The following is a 19,783-nucleotide window of genomic DNA, read 5'->3' on the forward strand; positions in this document are numbered from 1 at the left end:
CAGGGTGTGTCCAGTTGTCTTCTGATCCTTCACCAGACACAATGAGACTGCTGGTTCTGATGCTGATGTTTGGGGCTGCTGGTAAAGACACAGAAATACACCCAGGATATATATAAATCTATGCATGCACGCATAATCATTATGTACTTTAATGTTTCAGATTTTTTTTGTTTTAAATGGTCAAAATGGTCATTGAATTTTAGTTATAAATACCTTCTGTCTGTCTGTCTCTGTGTGATAGTGGCAGTTCCCCGTGGAGATGGCAAGATCATTGGTGGCCAGGATTGTGAGCCTAACTCTCGTCCCTATATGGCCTCCCTCAACTACGGCTATCATTTCTGTGGTGGGGTGCTCATCAACAAACAGTGGGTGCTCTCTGTTGCCCACTGCTGGTACAAGTAAGTGCATGCTGATGAAAAAAGGATGTCTTTCAAATATTCAAATAGTTGTTCTTTCTTGCAAAAAGCCCTTAATAAGTAATAATCTTGTATGGTTTCATGCATGATTTCTTTGAGATACAGTACGAATAAAAGCTTTTGCAATGCAAGAAAACAACAATTTTTTTTTCTTGTCAAGTGTCTTTCTCTGCGTGCACCCTTCCATATGTCTAACACTTCTCCCCCTCTCTCAGTCCCTATTACATGCAGGTCATCCTGGGAGAACATGATGTCCGTGTGTTTGAGGGTACAGAGCAGCTCATGAAGACTGACACCATCATCTGGCACCCTAGGTGGGCGGAAAAAAAGAACCCATTCCTTCTTTCTTTCAATAAGTTGTTCTTTCCGCATGAAAACACTCCACCTGAACAGCTTGACATGCTTTGTTTGCACTTTCTTTCCTCTCTTGTCTACATCAGCATTAATAACACCAGGCCAACTGCTCTCCTGGTTGTCACGGTCGCTTACTCTTTAACACAATACTAGTCAAACCGGAAAATTCTCAGTGGAACCCCCAGCTGTGCTTGAAATTGAATGTGATATCAGCGTTAAATAAAAACACAAGTTTTGCTGATATGCAGTTAAACTGCTTGGAGATCTTAAGTGTGGTAAAATGCATGGAAATAATAGTTGGTTTTTTTTCCATTTAAAATGGATTTCAGGCCCACAAAAATAGACTTTTATTGAATCATTTAGTGATTAAAATGTTTGAAATGGAGCCGATGTGATGAATTGTATCTCAAACTTCTAATGAAGCGCTTAATCTGACTTGCGTTTGATTATCGTTATAGATATTCACTGACAGTTTAAACTGCTCTTTAAACTGTACAGGCTGATAAGACATGACAGGGCATCCCAGAAGCCTCTACGCACCCTGTTTCTCTCAGCCACAAGATCTTGTTGAAAACTTTAAGACATGCTGCCTTCTTGAAATGATAAAGATGATGGATCTGGTGGGGCTTTTTAGCGAGCCATTATTCCTGAGCACTTCCAGCCTGGATCACGTCTGTGAAAGAAATGACTTGAAACTCCAGATAAAACGTGCAAACAGTGGATGATTTGATATAATGTCATATCATATGAGCTCAAACTATCCTTTAGCTGCAGGTTGAACCACAGGCTCAGGTTAAACAGCGCAGCAACTAGGTTTAAGAAACCACATGACTTTTTATGACACAGAAGTGTTTAAAACTGCATATACTCTGATCCTCAGCTAAACTGATAACAGAGCAGTTGGCCTGTAACACCTACATGTAGCGGCAATCTTGCGTGACACAACATGGATGAGTACTTAGCTAACCGATTAGAAAATGGTATGAGGTGTAGGTATGTGCAATAGGAGAAAATTAACAATAAATAGCGCAAAACTAGAGTAGCATACCTCCTAGAATAAAATTTCAAACTCGTGAGCATAATTTGAGCTCTTAAATCATGATTTGATACATTTCTGCAGACTGATTTAGATTTCTCCGTGCAGTTATGACTACCAGACTCTGGATTACGACGTCATGCTCATCAAGCTCTTCCATCCCGTGGAAGTGACTGATGCAGTTGCACCAGTCAACCTGCCCACAGGGTGCCCAATCGGGGGGCTCCCTTGCTCTGTTTCTGGATGGGGGTACGACTCCGTGGATGGTGAGGAAGATGCATGAAATTAGAGGAGGAGAACATGCTAAGTAACAAAACATAACCTCGCTTTATCCGATTTTGTTCCGTTTTGTTTGATACAGGGAACCTGCCCATCCGTCTGCAGTGTCTGGATGTCCCCATAGTGGACGAGGAAGAGTGTGAGAACTCCTATCCTGGAATGATCACACGCAGGATGGTGTGTGCTGGATTCATGGATGGAGGCAGAGATGCTTGCAATGTGAGTTTCGCAGCATTGGCCCACGTCTCTGCATCTCTGCATGATTTACTTGTGCACTCACTTTCGCCCTCCCTGCGATCGACAGGGCGACTCTGGCAGCCCTCTGGTGTGTGAGGGAGAACTCCAAGGCCTGGTGTCATGGGGTCAAGGTTGCGCTCAACCCAACTATCCTGGTGTCTACGTCAAAGTGTGCGAGTTCCTCTACTGGATAGAAGACGTTCTGGCAGCCTATTCCTGAATGAATTACAACTCTTTTCTCCCCCAGTTTATTCACCTCCTTAATGCTAAAAACCCCCACTTACTCCAAATTTCTCCTTCCACTTTCTAATCCTTCCCTACCTTTTCTTGCGGGTTGTTTTCTTTGCATTTACACACAAATTTTCTCTCACAATAAATCAGTCAACTCATGTGCCAGAGTGAAAAATAATAAATGAAACACCTTGGTATTTATTCATTTTTATTTGTCTATCCCTATTTATAAGTCTATAATGAAAAAAAGCTGCCTCATTTAACGTGAAGACACGTACTGTATGTACATAAATATGGGTGTGCTTACATTTTTCAGCATTTTTCAGTATTTATTCTACTTTAGGTGTGTGATTAGCCTCTTTAATTTCTTATCTCTTAGGGGTACTTGGTAAATGATTTAATTATAAGGAAGATGGTTCACAAAACTATATATGGAAACTAGTGCTGAATTCACCACGCTAATGGTCATCTTATTATTAAAAAGTCGGAGCTCGCAGTGGGAATGTTTTCTCTCAGCCCTCGGGTTTTCTTCAACACAGCACAAATGAAACGTTTTACAGTCAAACGGGGAACCAAAAACCAGTATCACATGAAACGAAGGCTAATTTCAAGTTCCCAGTCGCAGCCTGTTTCCGAATTCCAGATACTTGCTGCCGCTCAGGATGACATTGTTCTCGCTATCTCTCCCAGGCCAGTTTTGTTTTTTCGGAGCATTGCTCGCTGTTCCTCCTTTTCCATATGTCTTCTTTCTCTGGCTGGGCTGGGAGGTCCCATCCATGCAATTCCACCTGCACACAAACACAGAAAGAGGTCATTGAAATACATAACTGGATCAAGTTGTGAGTTTTTGTTGCTTAAATGTTCATGATGCATATACAGTTTCATGGTTTCAGTTAATACAATAGATACAAATTCAAATGAATTTGTCATATGAATTGTAGGTAAAATGCATTCTAGCATCTTTAGTCTTTATTTCACTGCAGCCCTTTAACATTTGGCAAAAGACTGTACATTGTATTCAAGTTGTTCAATACAATGCCATTGAAGTATGGAGGCATGGACAAAGATTGTGAAGGCACCGGAGAAGACATGCTTGTTGTGTAATAAACACCTTTTCCAAAGGAGGGGAAAAGGGTGTGAAGAAAGCTACACAAGTAGTGTAAAAGTCTTCCAAAATGTGCCATGGAGCCAGCATTTACTGTAGAGCGTTTTCTCTATTCACTCTCAGATGTAAAATACTATAAACATTTCAAAGACTAACTCTTAATCTAAGAGTGACCTTCACCATGAGACTGATGGACCTTTTTCACTGCAAACATTTAGACTTGTAGCAGAACAGAAAGCACAGGCACAGTTCATGGTGGCTGGGTTTTTAGTAGGTCCTGCAGTTAACCGTTAAAGTGACCCAGCATTCACAAACGCACTACAAGCCATTATTAATACACATGTGCTTTCAGTGACGAGTCCAAATTTCTCATGGGTAAAAAAGAAAAGAAAAAAGAGTCTATAGTCTATCAGTGAGGCCATAACAGACACTAATAATGGACGGCAAAAAATGTTAGCAGCCTAAGAAATGTTCCTCTTAACTGCTGTGCTTCATTACAGTAATTGCAGATCCAAAGCCAAAACTAATACCATGAGTGCCATTTAAGCTTTTGTACAGTAACATTTTGAACAAATGGTGACTCACATGGTAAATGCCTCTCATTATGTCATGGTTTATGGGTTTTACGTTCCTTGTTTCTTGGGTTTTACGTTCTTATATTTTAGTATTACTTTGACCTCTGAATTCCATGTTCTAAGATTATATTGCTTTTACTTCCTGTTATTTTGAAAATATTTTGTTCCATATGCTTTTCTTTTGATTTTGCTTTCTGTTTACTTGCTCCACATCTGCTCTGATTTCTTTTCAGGACTTCTCTCCTTCGTGCTGTTCCTGTCATAAACATCTGGCTCTCATTAGTCATTAGTCAGCTGTATAGGTTGTTATGTACCATATTGACGTCTTTGTTGTTGTCGTTTTTGCCAGTTTTTTTTTCTTTCCTTCTACCTTGCCCTTTTTTGGGGGGGGATGTGCTGCCACAGCAATGGTTTTATTCCCTAGGTCTCGTGCTTTTGTTTTTCCGTTTTCTGTCTCCTGCTTTGAGTCTGTGCTTAGGCTGGTTGTTTTTTCCTCCGAGGTTTGCAGTAGAGCATTATGTCTGTTAGGAAAAATTGAAGTTTGATTCGCTTTTTTTGTTTAATAAAGCCCAATGAAAAGCTGCAAACTGCAAACTTCATATTATATTCCTGAGATGACTTTGATACAGTTTCATTTCTCCTTTGACAAGTTTCTACAGTATTCATAGCTATTGATTTGTTAAAGTTTTTATCCTTGGATTTTGTATTTTTTTTTGTATCTAAAAGGAAGATTCAACAGTGGCTTATCTATTGATCAGAACTTCACTTTACTTTCAACTAAGTGCAAATTTCATGAATTAAGGTTATTAGACACAACTTACTGTCAAGAGTAAGCAGAGCAGAGGAAGGAATTTCTTCTCCTCCGAGGAATTCAGCACTGTTTGAAACATGATTTAGAAACAGAAAGGTTACTGGTAAATTGATATATTTGAACAAATGACTCAACTCAAAAGTGCTGCGTAAAGTACACACTCATATGAAAAACTCGATCATGTGGCTGTGAGTTTGTCACCTGTAAGTAAGGGAGTTTGATCTCAGACCCATGAAATTTTCTTCTGCAGTGCTGGCAAATAAAGAAAAAATGTTTAGTCATTGAAAATAAGGAAAGAAGCCTTACACCCATGTTGTTGTAGTTAGAATTTTAAAGCAGCTTTTGTTACGTTTTTAGAATACAGTCATCAGAGACCTGCTTTCAAGCAACAAAATTGCCAACTTTATTCCAAACCATGACAAAAATATGTGCTTTTTAAAAAAAGGAAGGCCCGCTGTTTGCAAAATGAGTTACTATATGGGATGTTTTAACATCACTCTTTTCACAGTGTCTAGAGATTGAGGAAAATTTGAAGCAGAATATCAAATGCCTGCAAATTATGTTAAATTCGGTGGCAGGAAATTGCCTTGGCAATGTGCATAAATCTTCAAATTTTCCAGTTTTTCCTCCTGTTCTGTAAGAAAGCAGCTCACCTGTTGGCCTTTTGTTTACGTCTGTATTTTTCTTTGCCATTCGGAGCCTGCAGAAGAAACACAAACAGGACATAACGATAGGGCCCATGCACACCCTTGCACAAAAGCTGATGCGCCTCTATGGATTAGCATTCCTGAGAGCCCCTTGTCTTTTGAGGCTGAAGAAAATCAACATATCCTGTAATCTAGCTGGCAAAAAGCACGGTAAAGCAACAATTTTCAAATCTCCTGTGTGTCCGAAGAAACTTACTGAACGTGAGTGGAGGTGTTTTCTCAGCTTCACAGTTTCAGACATCTGAGATTGGCTGGTGGGAGATTGGTACTGCGAGGGTGAGTTGTCTTTAGGGGGCAGTGGTGGAGCGCTAGCGTGAGGGCCGGCAACTTGGTGCCCCAAACTTGAGAACTGTTGAATACATGAAATAAGTAATTGGAGGAGAATTGTTAATTCCTTCCTTCTGGAGTTTAGATGATTGTTTATAATAAAGATATCCAGATTATCATCATTTAGCAATTCCTTTCAAATCCCAGAACAAACATATATATTTGTGTAATGAATAGTTTTTAGATGGAGACGAACAAGAAGAAACAAGGATAAAATTCTAAAGCCAAGCACGTTTCTGCTGAAATACAATCCTGTGGTGTACCACTGCAGGAGAAACAAACTCACTTGTCAAAAACATGAGGGACACCAGTGACCACTGTTAAACATATGCACTAACTCATGTGGATTCACCACAGGTCACCACAACTGTTGCTACATTGCTGTGCAAAATCGTGCAATTTTTCTTTGGACCCCTGCCTAATCCAATCAATGTCTATGTAAATGTGTGTTTGGTAGATTATTTCTTTGTTGTAACAATGCTTCTTGGGAATAGATCCTATACTGTTGGAAAGTCTGTTTATTTCCCCTTTAAGTGGTGCCACATTTGTAAAGTACATGCTTTGTGGGAGCAGCAGAGCTGAGTATGTCGGTTGTGTCCATGATTTTTGCCAAATCTTCTCTGCCAATGCCCAAAAACTATTTTTGCCTTTGACTCTTGTTTGGTATTTGGTGGACTGGATGATTGAAGTTTGAAGAAAACAACACATATTGGCGATTTCATAATTTATCCATTTAACAAATAAAACCCTTAGAAGCATGTGGAAGAACAGTATCAGCCACAACAGCCTAGCACCTCCTCCTCATGCTGGTCCTCATGCTGGTCACCAGCCAGGTCACACACTGCTGTGGACGGACTGGCATCTCATGTTCTTCAACTGGTTACTCTGGCATGAACAACATGCCCAAACTGATCCCACAAGTGTTCAGTGGGGTTGAGGTCAGGACTGCTGGCAGGCCACTCCATCCTCTCTATAGTCTCTGATAAAATCCTTCCCTGTGGAGGCCAGCATTTACATCTTTGAGGATAGAGTTCGGTCCCAGACTGTGGAGATATGTGATTGGCACTCATTGCAGAATCTCATCTCGATATCTCTCTGCACTGATATTGCCTCCAGTGGTGACAGGCCTAGTTTTTCAAGTGAAGGAGATGTTGCCCCACCATCACACTGCCTCCACCAAGAGATGTGACTCTATCGGTGCAGCAATCACCATAGTGTTCTTTACTTATTCTCCACACTTTGACCCATACAATCCAACTGCTGTGGTCAAAATCTGGACTCATTGTTGAACATAACATTCATCCACATGTTCAGGTTCCAGTGCACATGTTGCTATGAGACCAGAGGCTGGCTGCGTGCAGTCTGTTTCAGACTGTCTGGGGAGAGAGCCATCAGCCATATGGTCTGGCAAACCTTGACTGCCAATCTGTAGAAGACAGTCTACGGTAAGAAACCTCACAGGGTGAGGAAATGGTTATCTTGGTAGCAACTGGGGGTACCAGAATCTTAAAACAAGAGCCATTAGCAACAGCAACAACTGTTTGGCATTGGCAGAGAAGATTTGAAAATGTGGCACCATTTAACAGGTAAATAAACAAACTTTCCAATGGTATAAGTTGTATTGCCAAGAAGCATTGTTACAACAAAGAAATAATCTACAAAACACAAATTTTCCATACTTTTTGTGCTAAGTTTATTTAGTCACATATTATCTTTCATACTGTCTGGACTTTGTCCTGCCAACAATGTGGACTAATTGAAAAAAATATACTTTTTTTGTATTTGCATTTGATTGTGCAAACCAAAGATTAGCCAGGTTGAAGAATAAGATGAGTTGAAAAGAAAATGTAGAGGAAAAGCAAAGGGAAGGGCAATAAGCAGGAGGTTTAAATCATTTCTATACCTGATCATCAAAGGCAATGTTAGCTCACTGGCAAATTAAATGGATAAGCAGGGAGCGCTAACAAGCCCGCAGCAAGAATATAGGGAATGCGGTATTTAGGTAAGTGTTTTTATGATTTTCAATGGAGTCTACAGCTTGAAATCATTTGTTTTGGCCACAGGTGCTGTATGTGAGGTCATTAGCACAGTTGCTGCCAGGCTAAAAAAAAACAGAACACACAGTGCATTCACAGTGATCTCTAAAGACTTCAACCACATGTCTCTGCAGAAGACCTGGCAGCAGTGTCTGCCTTCTTTGCAGCTTCCCACCCTCCAAATAACACCTCACAGTGACAATGTGTGATTTCCAGCCAAACAAACAAGGGAAGCAGATCAGAACAATAAAGGTAACCATGAGACATCTCATTGAATTAGGCCAAGAATGCTGGAAGATGTCTCATAATGTACACAATAATCACCCGTACTCATCATAATTTAATGCACTGGTATCTTACTGTAACTTATCGTTGAGATCGATCGATATAATGGAAATAGTTGAGACTGACGGATGAAGAAAGGTTTGCAGGTTTTCATTTAAAGACAGAGGCACAGAGGCCAACTTTCATGGGAAATCAGCTAAAAAATAAAAAAGAGAAACTTCCATCTGCTATGTGGATGAATGAAAAGATTGCCAACATCATTAGGATTAATCTGGTGACCACCTGCATCTTCACCAAATATTCTGGCAGCCCTTAAAGTAAATTCAGAACAGACCTATGCTTCCTGCTATGAGGTGGACACAAAACAAAGAGATAAAGAGATGTATCTACATACCTTCAGGGCAGCCATTTCTTTTTTCAGCAGTTGAATGTCCTCATGGTCCTCTTCCTCGCCCTCTTCGTCTCCCTCCTCCTCCCACCGACTGCTGTCCTGCAGGTACGGCTCCACCAGGACGGACTCTGTTCCTCTGATGTTGCAGCGACAGTATGGGCAGGTGTGGCCAGCCGACTTCTGATGGAAAGTTATAGTTTCAAGTCTTTTCCACAGCATGTTGTTGAGGCAGGGCTGGCACACGTTGAACTTTTCATCAAACACAAAGTGGTGCAGTGGTGGTGGGTGATATCACTTTTAGCATAGCTGATTTGTAAACCAGATAGGGATGAAAATAAACTGCGACATTTGAACTGTATTACATATCACATTTCACCACTGTAGCGTGCTGGCAAGTTTCAAAAACCTCCAAGAGTTGATATTACACCTCTGATTGTCATTTCAACAGGTCTCTTTAGCAACCTAGAACATGGTTTGAAAAAACTCTAAATATCCTTAGAATTTAAATTGATAAAAACTGCTGAGAGAAAAGCTGTCAAATTCACATCTAAAATACAAGAACTATGATATTTTGTCATATTAGTCTTCAGGTCTTTTTCTACAGATAATATTATCCACAACAAAGGATACATGAAGGGTCTTCATACAGTATACTTGGTGCAACTCATGAATACCACATGAACTCTCAGAGAATACAAATGTACAAGCACCCTAATGTTAACTAGTGTTCAGTTAGTGAAGGCCTGTTTTTGTCTGCAGGTGGTTTCAAAAGCGTTTAGTCACATGGTGTCAACAATGTCTGAATTCTGACTTGCTGGCAGACTTTTTGATTTATGTCATCCATCTAAATTGATCAAATGTAATTAATTTAAAAGAAACACAGTGGTATATTATCCCATGACACCTTTACAGATTTTCTGCAGAGCCAATAAATCCTATTTTATTCCCTCCTCAAGAATTACATACCAGGGTAGTCAATAATTGATTCAGAGGAATAACTTCACAGCTTTTTTCTCTTAGAGACATTAAAGATTTATTATGCTTAATAGATGTAGATAATTGGACGTATCAAATTATATGATGTGTTCAAAATCTTTTAAGAAAATGGAAAATTAGAGTGCAAAAAGTGAGTTCACAGACCAGTGTAATGCCCTTAAACAATGATATTGGAAGTTTGGTGTGAGAATCACACGCTCAGAATTATCTTTGATGGTAATAAATGTGTAAAGAAACAGATCAAGTATTTAACGTTTAAGCGTTACATTTAAAAATTGCTGAAGTAATGCCATTGCAGTTCTACATTTAAATAAAATGTTTGCATGAAGAGTACAATAGGAATTTTTGACACAAACCTCAAACCACATTCAAATAACCGCCATCATGACAGTAGTCTGAGGTTACCGACATACTCAAACCATAACTTACAACAAAGATACGCCTAGTTTACTCAACCCAGACTGTTTCACTTGAAGTAACAGACAGATGTTAGGGTAATGTTCTGCCTAAAACTAACGTTTCAAAAAGAAAAGGGCTCTTTGATTTTGAAGCTAGGCAGGGCTCAGGGAACTGTGAGTGTGTGGCTGCATCTGGGTGCATACTGTACCTGCCAGCCTGTGAGGCAGGGCCGGCACAGCAGATGCCCACAGGGTTTGATCCGAGTGTCTTTATCCCTCTCCGCGCAGATTTTACACAGCTGGAACGTGCTGCCCATCTCACAGTAAAGCTCATACTGCTCCTGTTGGGTGGTAACCGTTCAGAGAAATGAGTCAGAGCAGACGCTTGATAAGATATCTCTGTTCAGCCCTCACATAAACGCTCACAATTCTGCTGAAAGTCCACTGTAAACCTGAGGAACTGGCTTACCTCTGTAACCGTAACTTTGTCCTTCTGCGTGGGTTCACACAAGCTTGTCAGGTCAGGGTTCACATCATGACCATCTGGATACAAGTAGCTGCCGGTACAAGAACACACAGCACTTTTGAAAAGGTTCTTAAACTAGGAAAAAGGCCAATTGTATCCCTGTGTGCATGCTTGAGCTAACCAGCCTTCCTTGAAGCCCTGAATGAGAGCCTGGTAGAGGACCATGTTCTGGGGGATGGTCTGCACGACGTCACCCTCAGCAGTCACATGACCTATAGCCCACTGACCCATTCTTGTGCAGCTTGGACGAAAGATGTAGCTGGAGCAGAAAGAGACGCTTGTTAATCACATTTCTTTACAAGGTTTGAGATCAAAAGTGTGATGAATTTGGAGATATAGATATTTCTGCAGATACTGAACATTGTTTTGAGAGTTATTTACTCTTGAACACAGTTATTCTGGTCGATATTTACTGAATATTTGTGTTAAATTCTGATTAAAATCTTTTCATTCTAGTCCAAAATATAGATGCTATAATACTACTTCTACTACTACTACTACTTCGGGCCATTTTTATTTTTCTACTGCACAATTCCCATAAATGTATCCGATATATAAATAATGTTAATCATTGAATAATACAAATAAATTGGAAAACTGACGATATATTGACATAGATTAATTTGTTCCTTTTGGTGAGTGTAGACTGCGCCAGACTGCGACTGCATTCCTTCTCACCTGCCGGGTCTGCGCAGATAGTTCTCCAGCCGATGTATAACCTGATCGTAGGTGAGGAAGGCCATGTAGCCTGGATGGGTCACTGCGAGCTGGTTCCAGTTCCTCATAAGAGACCGCCAGGGCTAAAAGTAAGGACAAATTGAGATGAGAGGACGTGAACACATTTCTCATCATTTAACTTCACTCTTAGGAGTACCAGAAACTTTTTGTCTTACTTGAAACAGACTCGTGAAGATGTCAAACTCAAACACCGAGATGTGATCGTTACACACGAGATCAATGGTTGATTTCAGAGCCATGGACTCCATCCCTTCCTCGAACGGGTGCACACTTCTCAGCTTCTCTTTGAAGTTATTCCACTCCACTATACACCTGGCAGAACGCATCATTAACACGGTGTGGATGTGAATACACAAAGACACTAAAGAAAGAACAGGAACACACACTCACTTGTTGCCAAAAGAGCGCCTCCAAAACTCATCTGCCTCGGTCTTAGTCACCTTGTAAGTATCACCCTGAAAGTATCCCCCTGGAAACATGGCCTTCAGCTCCCAGAGCATGTGACTGAACAGCAAGGACAGTTTGGTGAGGTTCTTCCTGAGAATAAAGGACATGGTCCACATTCAGTGTGGAAACAAAAATAGATGTTCTATTTTATTGCTTTTTTGTTTAAACTTTAAATAATTCTTTTTATTTATGTTTAAATGTCTTTGTGAATCACTTTCTTGTTGAATTGTGCTATAGAAATAAACTTGACTTGCAGAAAAGTCCAAAAGCCCAGACGTGTAACGGTTCTATATTGTGTTAGTGCCGAAAGGTCATTTACGCCTCCATGATGGTAGCATCGATGTAGAAAAGTATATTGAGATAGTAGGGCAACATATGTTGCCTTTAGAAGGGCATCTTTTCCAGATTTCTTTATGGATTTTCCAACCAGATAATAAAAAACAGGGTCTGCATGTATTACAAAGACACGGCTGAGGGGATCTGGACCTGTTGTGGAGAACTTGAAATGAAAAAAGGTGACAATGATGATCCCATACTGTTGTACGTCTAAAGACGTCTTTACAGGAGAAATGAGACAAAATAAAACCTGACTGCTGCAACAGTCTCCTTTAAGTGTTGAGTTTAAAGGGAGTGGTATAAAACAAAGCTGTTAAAAAAGGCCCGAAATGCAGGGCATATGTATGTATTTGAATATGAAATGTCTTAGGTTCATGCCATCTGATCTGGGGTTGTATTGCCATTCTGTTCATCTTTGTGTCAGTTGAAACAAGCGTAACTGAAGTATTGTCGATACTTTCCACAAACTCACGCGCTCTCACACACACTTGCACACACAAAAGGTAGTCCAGCTTGCAAACAGGATGCTGGCTGCTGCTTGCTCGTCAGTAAATACCACAAAACGTTCCAGTGGCCACTGTACCACATTAGGACACCTTCAAGTGTCTCACTATTCTTAAAAGTCTCATTATTTATTTTTAGAATTTATCGGCTTCTTATCAACAGAAGCTCTTCCACTAGTTTTTGAGACGCCGTGCAGTGTCGTGCAACAGGTGAGGTCTTACTGTACAAGTGCTAAAACTGTGCTCAGGGTTGAACACGTCTGTGGAACATTAAGATAAGATCCCTCCATGATAGGTGTCATGTAAAAAATACAGACAAAGTCAAATTAGTAACAGTTCAGTATTGGTGTTGTGTCAGTTTATAAAGTTATCTTTTTTTAACCCATATTATCTGGTCTTTTACACAACATTTTAATATAACTCTGGAAACGTTATCAGATCAATCTATGAGTTGAAGAACGAGGTCGTAGCCCATTCACCTCAATAGGAAAGTCAAAACCTCCATTGAGCAGTGAGGTAAACTGTAGTAGATGAGAAGGTGGGTGTAAACGTATGAGCCACATCTCCTGCGCTTAAGTGATTTGTGCGTGTGAAAACAAATAGAGGGGTAAAACAGTAACTAAGTGAAATATTGATTTTGGACAAACAGATGCCTTGTTTCATTGAGTAACCACACAAATCTCCGTCTCCTGAAAAAACACCAAGAAAAGAGCCTAAGTTTGTTTATTAAGTTACAGGAAAACCTCCACATTATGATTGGAGTTTGTGTTTGGACCTTGTAATGACATAAGCGGTCAGATGCAGTACATACACTGTTGTCCATAAAGTTGGAAACATTTTGTTTTTAGAAGTATTCATGTATGTACATTAATATATATATATATATATATATATATATATATATATATATATATATATATATATATATATATATATATATATATATATATATATGTATATGCATATTTACTAGGGGGTCCAATTTGTGCGTTAATTGCCATTAATTAATTACAGGCATATTTAACTAATTATGTTTTTAATCTATTTTTTAATCTCTAACTTTATTTTTTCTGTTTGTGAGTTGCTTTTATTATGAAGTCTGTGTTTGTGCGGTGGGCTTCTTGTGCTTGAGTTGTGGGTGAAAAACAATGGTCAGTGACAACTTGAAGTGAAGATTGATTGGCTGTCAATGTGTTTGAGCTTGTTTAGCAACGCTGGTAGCTCCCACTGTAGCTGGACAGGCCTGGGGAGGAACGGTGAGTAGCGGAGAAGAGAAGTAAAAATGGAGGAGCAGGTGAAAGTTGTCAGTCCAGTGAATGGGGAATTTACATTTCTAAAACGCCCCGACGGCACCTTTGATAAAGGTAGAGTGATATGTTCTTTGTGGAAAGGACTTTGATTACCAACGAAGTAGCTCAAGTTTAGCCACATACCGGTAAATGCAAAGTGCCCAGTGAAGCTAAACTTGAGGAGAGCAGCACATGCACATGCGCACGTCTGCGACCGAGAAGATGGTGAATGTTCTTGCCAAGTGGATGTAAATGGCTAGGACTGCATCTCTTAAAATCTGTTAGAAAAAAATACTTTATAGCCACTTTTTGTTATTATATATCAATGTTTTGATCTGCCACAATAATGTAATGAATTTAAAGGAAAACACCTCAAGTTGAGGGTTTTCTCTCAGCAATTTCTATGTGAGATTAAAAAAGAGATTAATTAATTACAGATCTTAAATAATTAATCTCAATTTTTTTAATTGCTTGACAGTGCTATTCACACACACACACACACACACACACACACACACACACACACACACACACACACACACACACACACACACACACACACACACACACACACACACACACACACACACACGCCATTATAACGTCTTTACAAATATTGCAGTTGTTGAGTCAGTTAATTTACAAGTTAAGTGTAAAATTTGTGAAACACACTGCTCTGACCAAGCACAATATTCTTCCTCTTAAGTGAGATTTTAATATAAAACTTTCTATAATGTGGTTGTTTATACTTGCCTGAACAGTTATATGGTCATTGATGAATAAATGCTTTATATCAGTATGTCATCATCATGTCATGTTGCTCTGAAAATGGTTGATACGCAAGAAAGCTGTCAAATTTGCATCTGCGTCATTAAGTGCGTGGCAGAAGAAGTCAAAGGCATCGATGCGCTGCACACCCAGTAATATTTAAACCGCTAAACCTTCCATTGCCTGTCTCTGTTGTCTTTACCATCATTCGGTTCTCAGTTCTGTTTGAAGCTTCATCTGACAGCTGGCAGCACTCCTCAAGGTCCCACGGATGTTTCATTGTACAACAATCAATGTTTTTAGAAGCAGTCTGAGAATTAATGAGGATCAATAAGCCAACAATAAAAGAGGACATTAGAGCAGGATGTTTGAGAAGATAAAAGAGGATATTTGCACAATTTGACATGCAAGCCACAACACATACTTATACAACAGATGTGAATTTTCCACTTGACTGGCCATGCGGGTCAGTCTACCGTAAGAAGCCCATTTGTTGCGCAAGAGGAAGGTGAAAAATATGCAAAAACTAGGTACATACAGTGCAGTGCTAAGAGGAACCTACAGCTCACGGGCAGCACCTTCACCAGCCGAGCAATGAACTATAATGGAGAGTTGGCCATCAGATGAAATCTGGCTTTAGTGCTGCAATCATGGTTTGTCCTTTTATCTGATATTCAGTTGTATTACTCTGTAATTGTACCGTTCATTAGTTTTATGAACAAAATGTACAATTCAGTACTCACACTGATCTTTTTGCTGGAAGAAAACCTACAGAATGACTGGAATACTGGAAAGACCAAGTTTTTTTATGTGATGAACGGCTTCATTAATAAACAGCACATAAAAAAACTACTTACAAAGTAAAGGTTGCAGAATTATTTGTATATTATCAAATTGTGGCAATACAAGTGAGTTGATGAGCGCAGCGATAAACTTCACTGATCTTTTGCAAATCTCAACAGATTATGCGGACATTGTTGATATGATGTAACGTATTAGATATCTCAAGCATATCTTCATTAGAGAAATAAAGGAGAGCACTGAGGGGGAAAATAACAAAATATCTGCACCACTTGTGCAGAAAACAGAGAAAGTGTCTGTTTGAGAGCGAGTGATCTCTCTCTCTCGCGTGCTCACTTTCTCAAGCTGCTCAAATTCAAAAGGCAGTGTTTCTTTTTCTTGTTTCTGCATATCAGCATCACAAAGATGCAGGTTTGGCTTTCTAACTACCGTCATCGTTAGTATTCCCAACAGGAACAAGATTGTATGGCCACATTTTTAAACTGAAGAATCCCTTTAATTAACTGTTTGTTGATACCGACTGTATGTTGACCCCAACGGTTATTTTGCAACTGTTGTGAAATATGGTGTAAAATAAAGTTATTTAGGTTCACTTAGCACCCAAGAAGAGGCTGAAGTTTCCATCTCAGTCGTTCAGAATTATTTCATGAATTTGTCCTTCACGCTGTCGATTTCAAGTGAAGTGTTTATCTTTTTGATAATTCTCACTTATAAGCATCAGTAAGCACCAGTTTCAGGACGCAGATAGCAGATTTGACGGATGCCGCATGCCTCGCCACGGTCAGTTCATTTAGCTCACACGATGTCAAGTCACAGAGAAAAATAAATGTGTAAATCGATCTGAAAGAAAGATCACGATTCTGCTTTTGAGAAAACAATCTGTCTGAGATGGAAAGTAAATGTTAGGTTTATTGCTGTATGGCCAGCTCACTCATCGTCTGATGGCGTCTGGTGATGAACACGTTACTCGGAATGTGAAGTCTCAGATATTCGGTTTGTTGGAATGAGCTGGGATGGAATTATGTTTGTTAAAACATACCTGAAAAATTGAATGCAAGCATAAAGGATCTTCCCATAACTCCACAAAGTTACACTCACTGTAAGCGACTGTCATCAGAACTATAAAGAAAAGATTCCTGAAATGCAAATTGATCTGTAAAATAACCAAGAAAGGGTTGTTCCTGCATATGTAAATGTTTAATAATATAATCTTACAAATGTTGAATGTCTTTTATATCAGGAGAGTGGGGGCAAAATATCACTGTTTTTTTATGCTGTTGTTTGATGGAAATATTAATTATGATAATTCTCTCTTTTTCTTTCTATTTTTATAATTGATTTTACTCCTTCTGACTTGCCTGAGTTGTCTTTTCTTCTTTTTCAATCGTGAAAGGTTGGCCTGGTCAAATAAAAGCAAAAACTCTGCATTGTTGTGGGAATTGATCTTTCGAATATCTAAATTTTCAGGCTGTAACAAACATTATTCATGATGTGTGTATCTGATTTGACTCATATATTTAATCATTTGTGCCATGAAATTTCCAAGTCTGTTAAAAAATTCCCGTTACGAGTCTGGAAACTCCGATGTCTTGAAAATGTCTTTATGTCCAACGAAGAGCTCAAACCCTAAAGTATTGCCTTTATTACACTTAGTCCAGGAAAAAGGAAATTTGTTTGAAATAAAAATAAAAAAAACGGAAAGTGCAACACATGTTTTTTGGTATTTTGCTTTGTAAATAAATTGAAGAAATTAATGATCTGGCATATTTCATGAATTTGTCTTTCACGCTGGCGATTTCAAGTGAAGTGTTTATCTTTTTGATAATTCTCACTTATAAGCATCAGTAAGCACCAGTTTCAGGACGCAGATAGCAGATTTGACGGATGCCCCCATGCCTCACCACGGTCAGTTCATTTAGCTCACACGAAGTCAAGTCACAGAGAAAAATAAATGTGTAAATCGATCTGAAAGAAAGATCACGATTCTGCTTTTGAGAAAACAATCTGTCTGAGATGGAAAGTAAATGTTAGGTTTATTGCTGTATGGCCAGCTCACTCATCGTCTGATGGCGTCTGGTGATGATGCACGTTACTCCAAATGTGAAGTCTCAGATATTCGGTTTGTTGGAATGAGCTGGGAAGGAATTATGTTTGTTAAAACATACCTGAAAAATTGAATGCAAGCATAAAGGATCTTCCCATAACTCCACAAAGTTACACACTCACTGTAAGCGACTGTCATCAGAACTATAAAGAAAAGATTCCTGAAATGCAAATTGATCTGTAAAATAACCAAGAAAGGGTTGTTTCTGCATATGTAAATGTTTAATAATAGAATCTTACAAATGTTGAATGTCTTTTATATCAGGAGAGTGGGGGCATAAGATCACTGTTTTTTTATGCTGTTGTTTGATGGAAATATTCATTATGATAATTATCTCTTTTTCTTTCTATTTATAAAATTGATTTTACTCCTTCTGTCTTGCCTGAGTTGTCTTTTCTTCTTTTTCAATCGTGAAAGGGCCTGGTCAAATAAAAGCAAAAACTCTGCATTGTTGTGGGAATTGACCTTTTGAATGTCTAAATTTTCAGGCTGTAACAAACATTATTCATGATGTGTATCTGATTTGACTCATATATCTAATCATTTGTGCCATGAAATTTCCAAGCCTGTTAAAAAATTCCCGTTACGATTCTGGAAACTCCGATGTCTTGAAAATGTCTTTTTATGTCCAACGGAGAGCTCAAACCATAAAGTATTGCATTTATTACACTTAGTCCAGGAAAAAGGAAATTTGTTTGAAATACATGTTTTTTGGTATTTTGCTTTGTAAATAAATTGAATAAACTAATGATCTGGCATATTGTTTCCATTAATGCAACTAAACTTGCAAATGCCAATAAGGTCAATGAGGAGAAGATTAGAAAATACATGAATTACAGTTGCTAATACATTTTTTTTTTCATTTATAGGTACTTTACAATTAAATTTCAGTTAAAAAAATTTAATGAAAAGCTTTTTCAACCTCCTATGGTCATCTTACCTGTAGCTGGATGTCTCGTCAAATATCTTCTCCCGTCCATGTTTAAACAGCAGAAGAGCTCGTTCCGTCTTATCCAGCAGGTTTCTGAGGTGGACCCTCAGGTATCTGGCCTCGGGCCCCCGGGGCAGCGGCCCTGCTGCTGCCCTGGAGCCTTGGTACGGCTCCCGGACCTGCTCCATCAGCGTTGCTGTTTGGCGCACCAGATCTGGCAGGTATGGTGGACTGTTCCTCAGGCCCAGCTGGGGGTTTGTGCACAAGTCATGGAGTTTGTCCAGTTTCCTGAGGCTCCTGTCCATCAGCCGCCAATCTCCACTGGCAGGAGGGAGTGTGCTCAACTTTGGACCCTTGGAGGCTCCTCCACCTGCCCCTGCCATCATTGCACTGCTCGGAGTGAAGTGAAGCAAAAACTACCTCAAATATCAGCCAGTCTATGTCTGGAGGGTGTGACGATAAATAACGCTCAGTCAAGAGGTGTGAAACTTCAACTTTGAATAAATGTAAATAAAAATGCTTGACAATAGCACAGGTTTTTGGGTGTTCACAATTAGACTTGTCAGTGACCTTTATATGTCCTCAGCTGGATCTGAAAAGAATGCATCTTATTCTGCTCAAACAGCATCCCATGCTGCGACAAGTAACATTCAAACAGCATCACCTTATCCAGCACCGGGCAGCACGTGCAATCGCATGATGAAAATACCAAGCACTTCCAGCAAGATCAGCCACTAATGTCCATACAGCTCCTCGATCCTCTGTTTAATCTTCAGAAAAATGCCAACGCGCATGGCCTATAACATTACACCGGAGCTTAGAGGTTTGCTCAATGGCGACGGATAAAAAGGCAAAGAAACTGTTCAAACTTTTCTTTTACCATGTTGCTCCTCTTCAACATACACATTCAGACATGCAGTCTTGCTAACAAGTCTATCTCCGTGATCTGCTTACCAGCTTTCATGTCAGCAGCGTAACAGTCACATACTCTCAGGTTCAACAGTGGTAGTACATCCACCAGCAGCACCACGGAAACATTTTCTCCGTCACGGCCTGAAACAAAAGCTGCTTCTTCTCAGTCTCTCTTCATGTCACCCTCACTGGTCTCATTGTGCAGGGCTCAGCCTTTGATTGGTTTCCTGGTTGCAGCAAGACA

General features: G+C 39.5%; 2 protein-coding genes across 5 annotated transcripts; one reads left to right on the top strand and one right to left on the bottom strand.

Annotated features, from left to right (window-relative positions):
• Positions 1 to 8: 8 nt before the first annotated feature.
• On the top strand, positions 9 to 2,711 carry LOC133436368 (trypsin-like). Its single transcript, XM_061717210.1, has 6 exons — positions 9 to 81; positions 242 to 398; positions 632 to 730; positions 1,915 to 2,072; positions 2,168 to 2,304; positions 2,390 to 2,711. Exons 1-6 carry the CDS (start codon positions 42 to 44, stop codon positions 2,540 to 2,542), a joined length of 744 nt encoding a protein of 247 aa, XP_061573194.1. The 5' UTR covers positions 9 to 41; the 3' UTR covers positions 2,543 to 2,711.
• Positions 2,712 to 2,753: 42 nt separating this feature from the next.
• Positions 2,754 to 19,761, bottom strand: cblc (Cbl proto-oncogene C, E3 ubiquitin protein ligase). 4 transcript variants are annotated; one of them, XM_061717204.1, is made up of 14 exons: positions 19,582 to 19,761; positions 18,637 to 19,017; positions 11,839 to 11,985; positions 11,604 to 11,760; positions 11,389 to 11,510; positions 10,832 to 10,969; positions 10,654 to 10,741; positions 10,394 to 10,525; positions 8,794 to 8,970; positions 5,948 to 6,100; positions 5,698 to 5,744; positions 5,246 to 5,296; positions 5,055 to 5,110; positions 2,754 to 3,341 (listed from the first exon to the last, which is right to left on the bottom strand). In XM_061717204.1, the coding sequence occupies exons 2-14, from the start codon at positions 19,011 to 19,013 to the stop codon at positions 3,211 to 3,213; spliced, it is 1,776 nt and encodes a 591-aa protein (XP_061573188.1). In that variant the 5' UTR covers positions 19,014 to 19,017; positions 19,582 to 19,761; the 3' UTR covers positions 2,754 to 3,210. The 4 variants fall into 4 exon arrangements, with proteins under 4 accessions (XP_061573188.1, XP_061573187.1, XP_061573189.1 ...); XM_061717203.1 differs by having other exon boundaries at positions 18,637 to 19,020; XM_061717205.1 differs by having other exon boundaries at positions 8,794 to 8,967; positions 18,637 to 19,761.
• Positions 19,762 to 19,783: the final 22 nt, after the last annotated feature.

Source organism: Cololabis saira, chromosome 3 (genome assembly GCF_033807715.1).
Source record: "Cololabis saira isolate AMF1-May2022 chromosome 3, fColSai1.1, whole genome shotgun sequence".
NCBI classification, from domain to species: domain Eukaryota; kingdom Metazoa; phylum Chordata; class Actinopteri; order Beloniformes; family Belonidae; genus Cololabis; species Cololabis saira.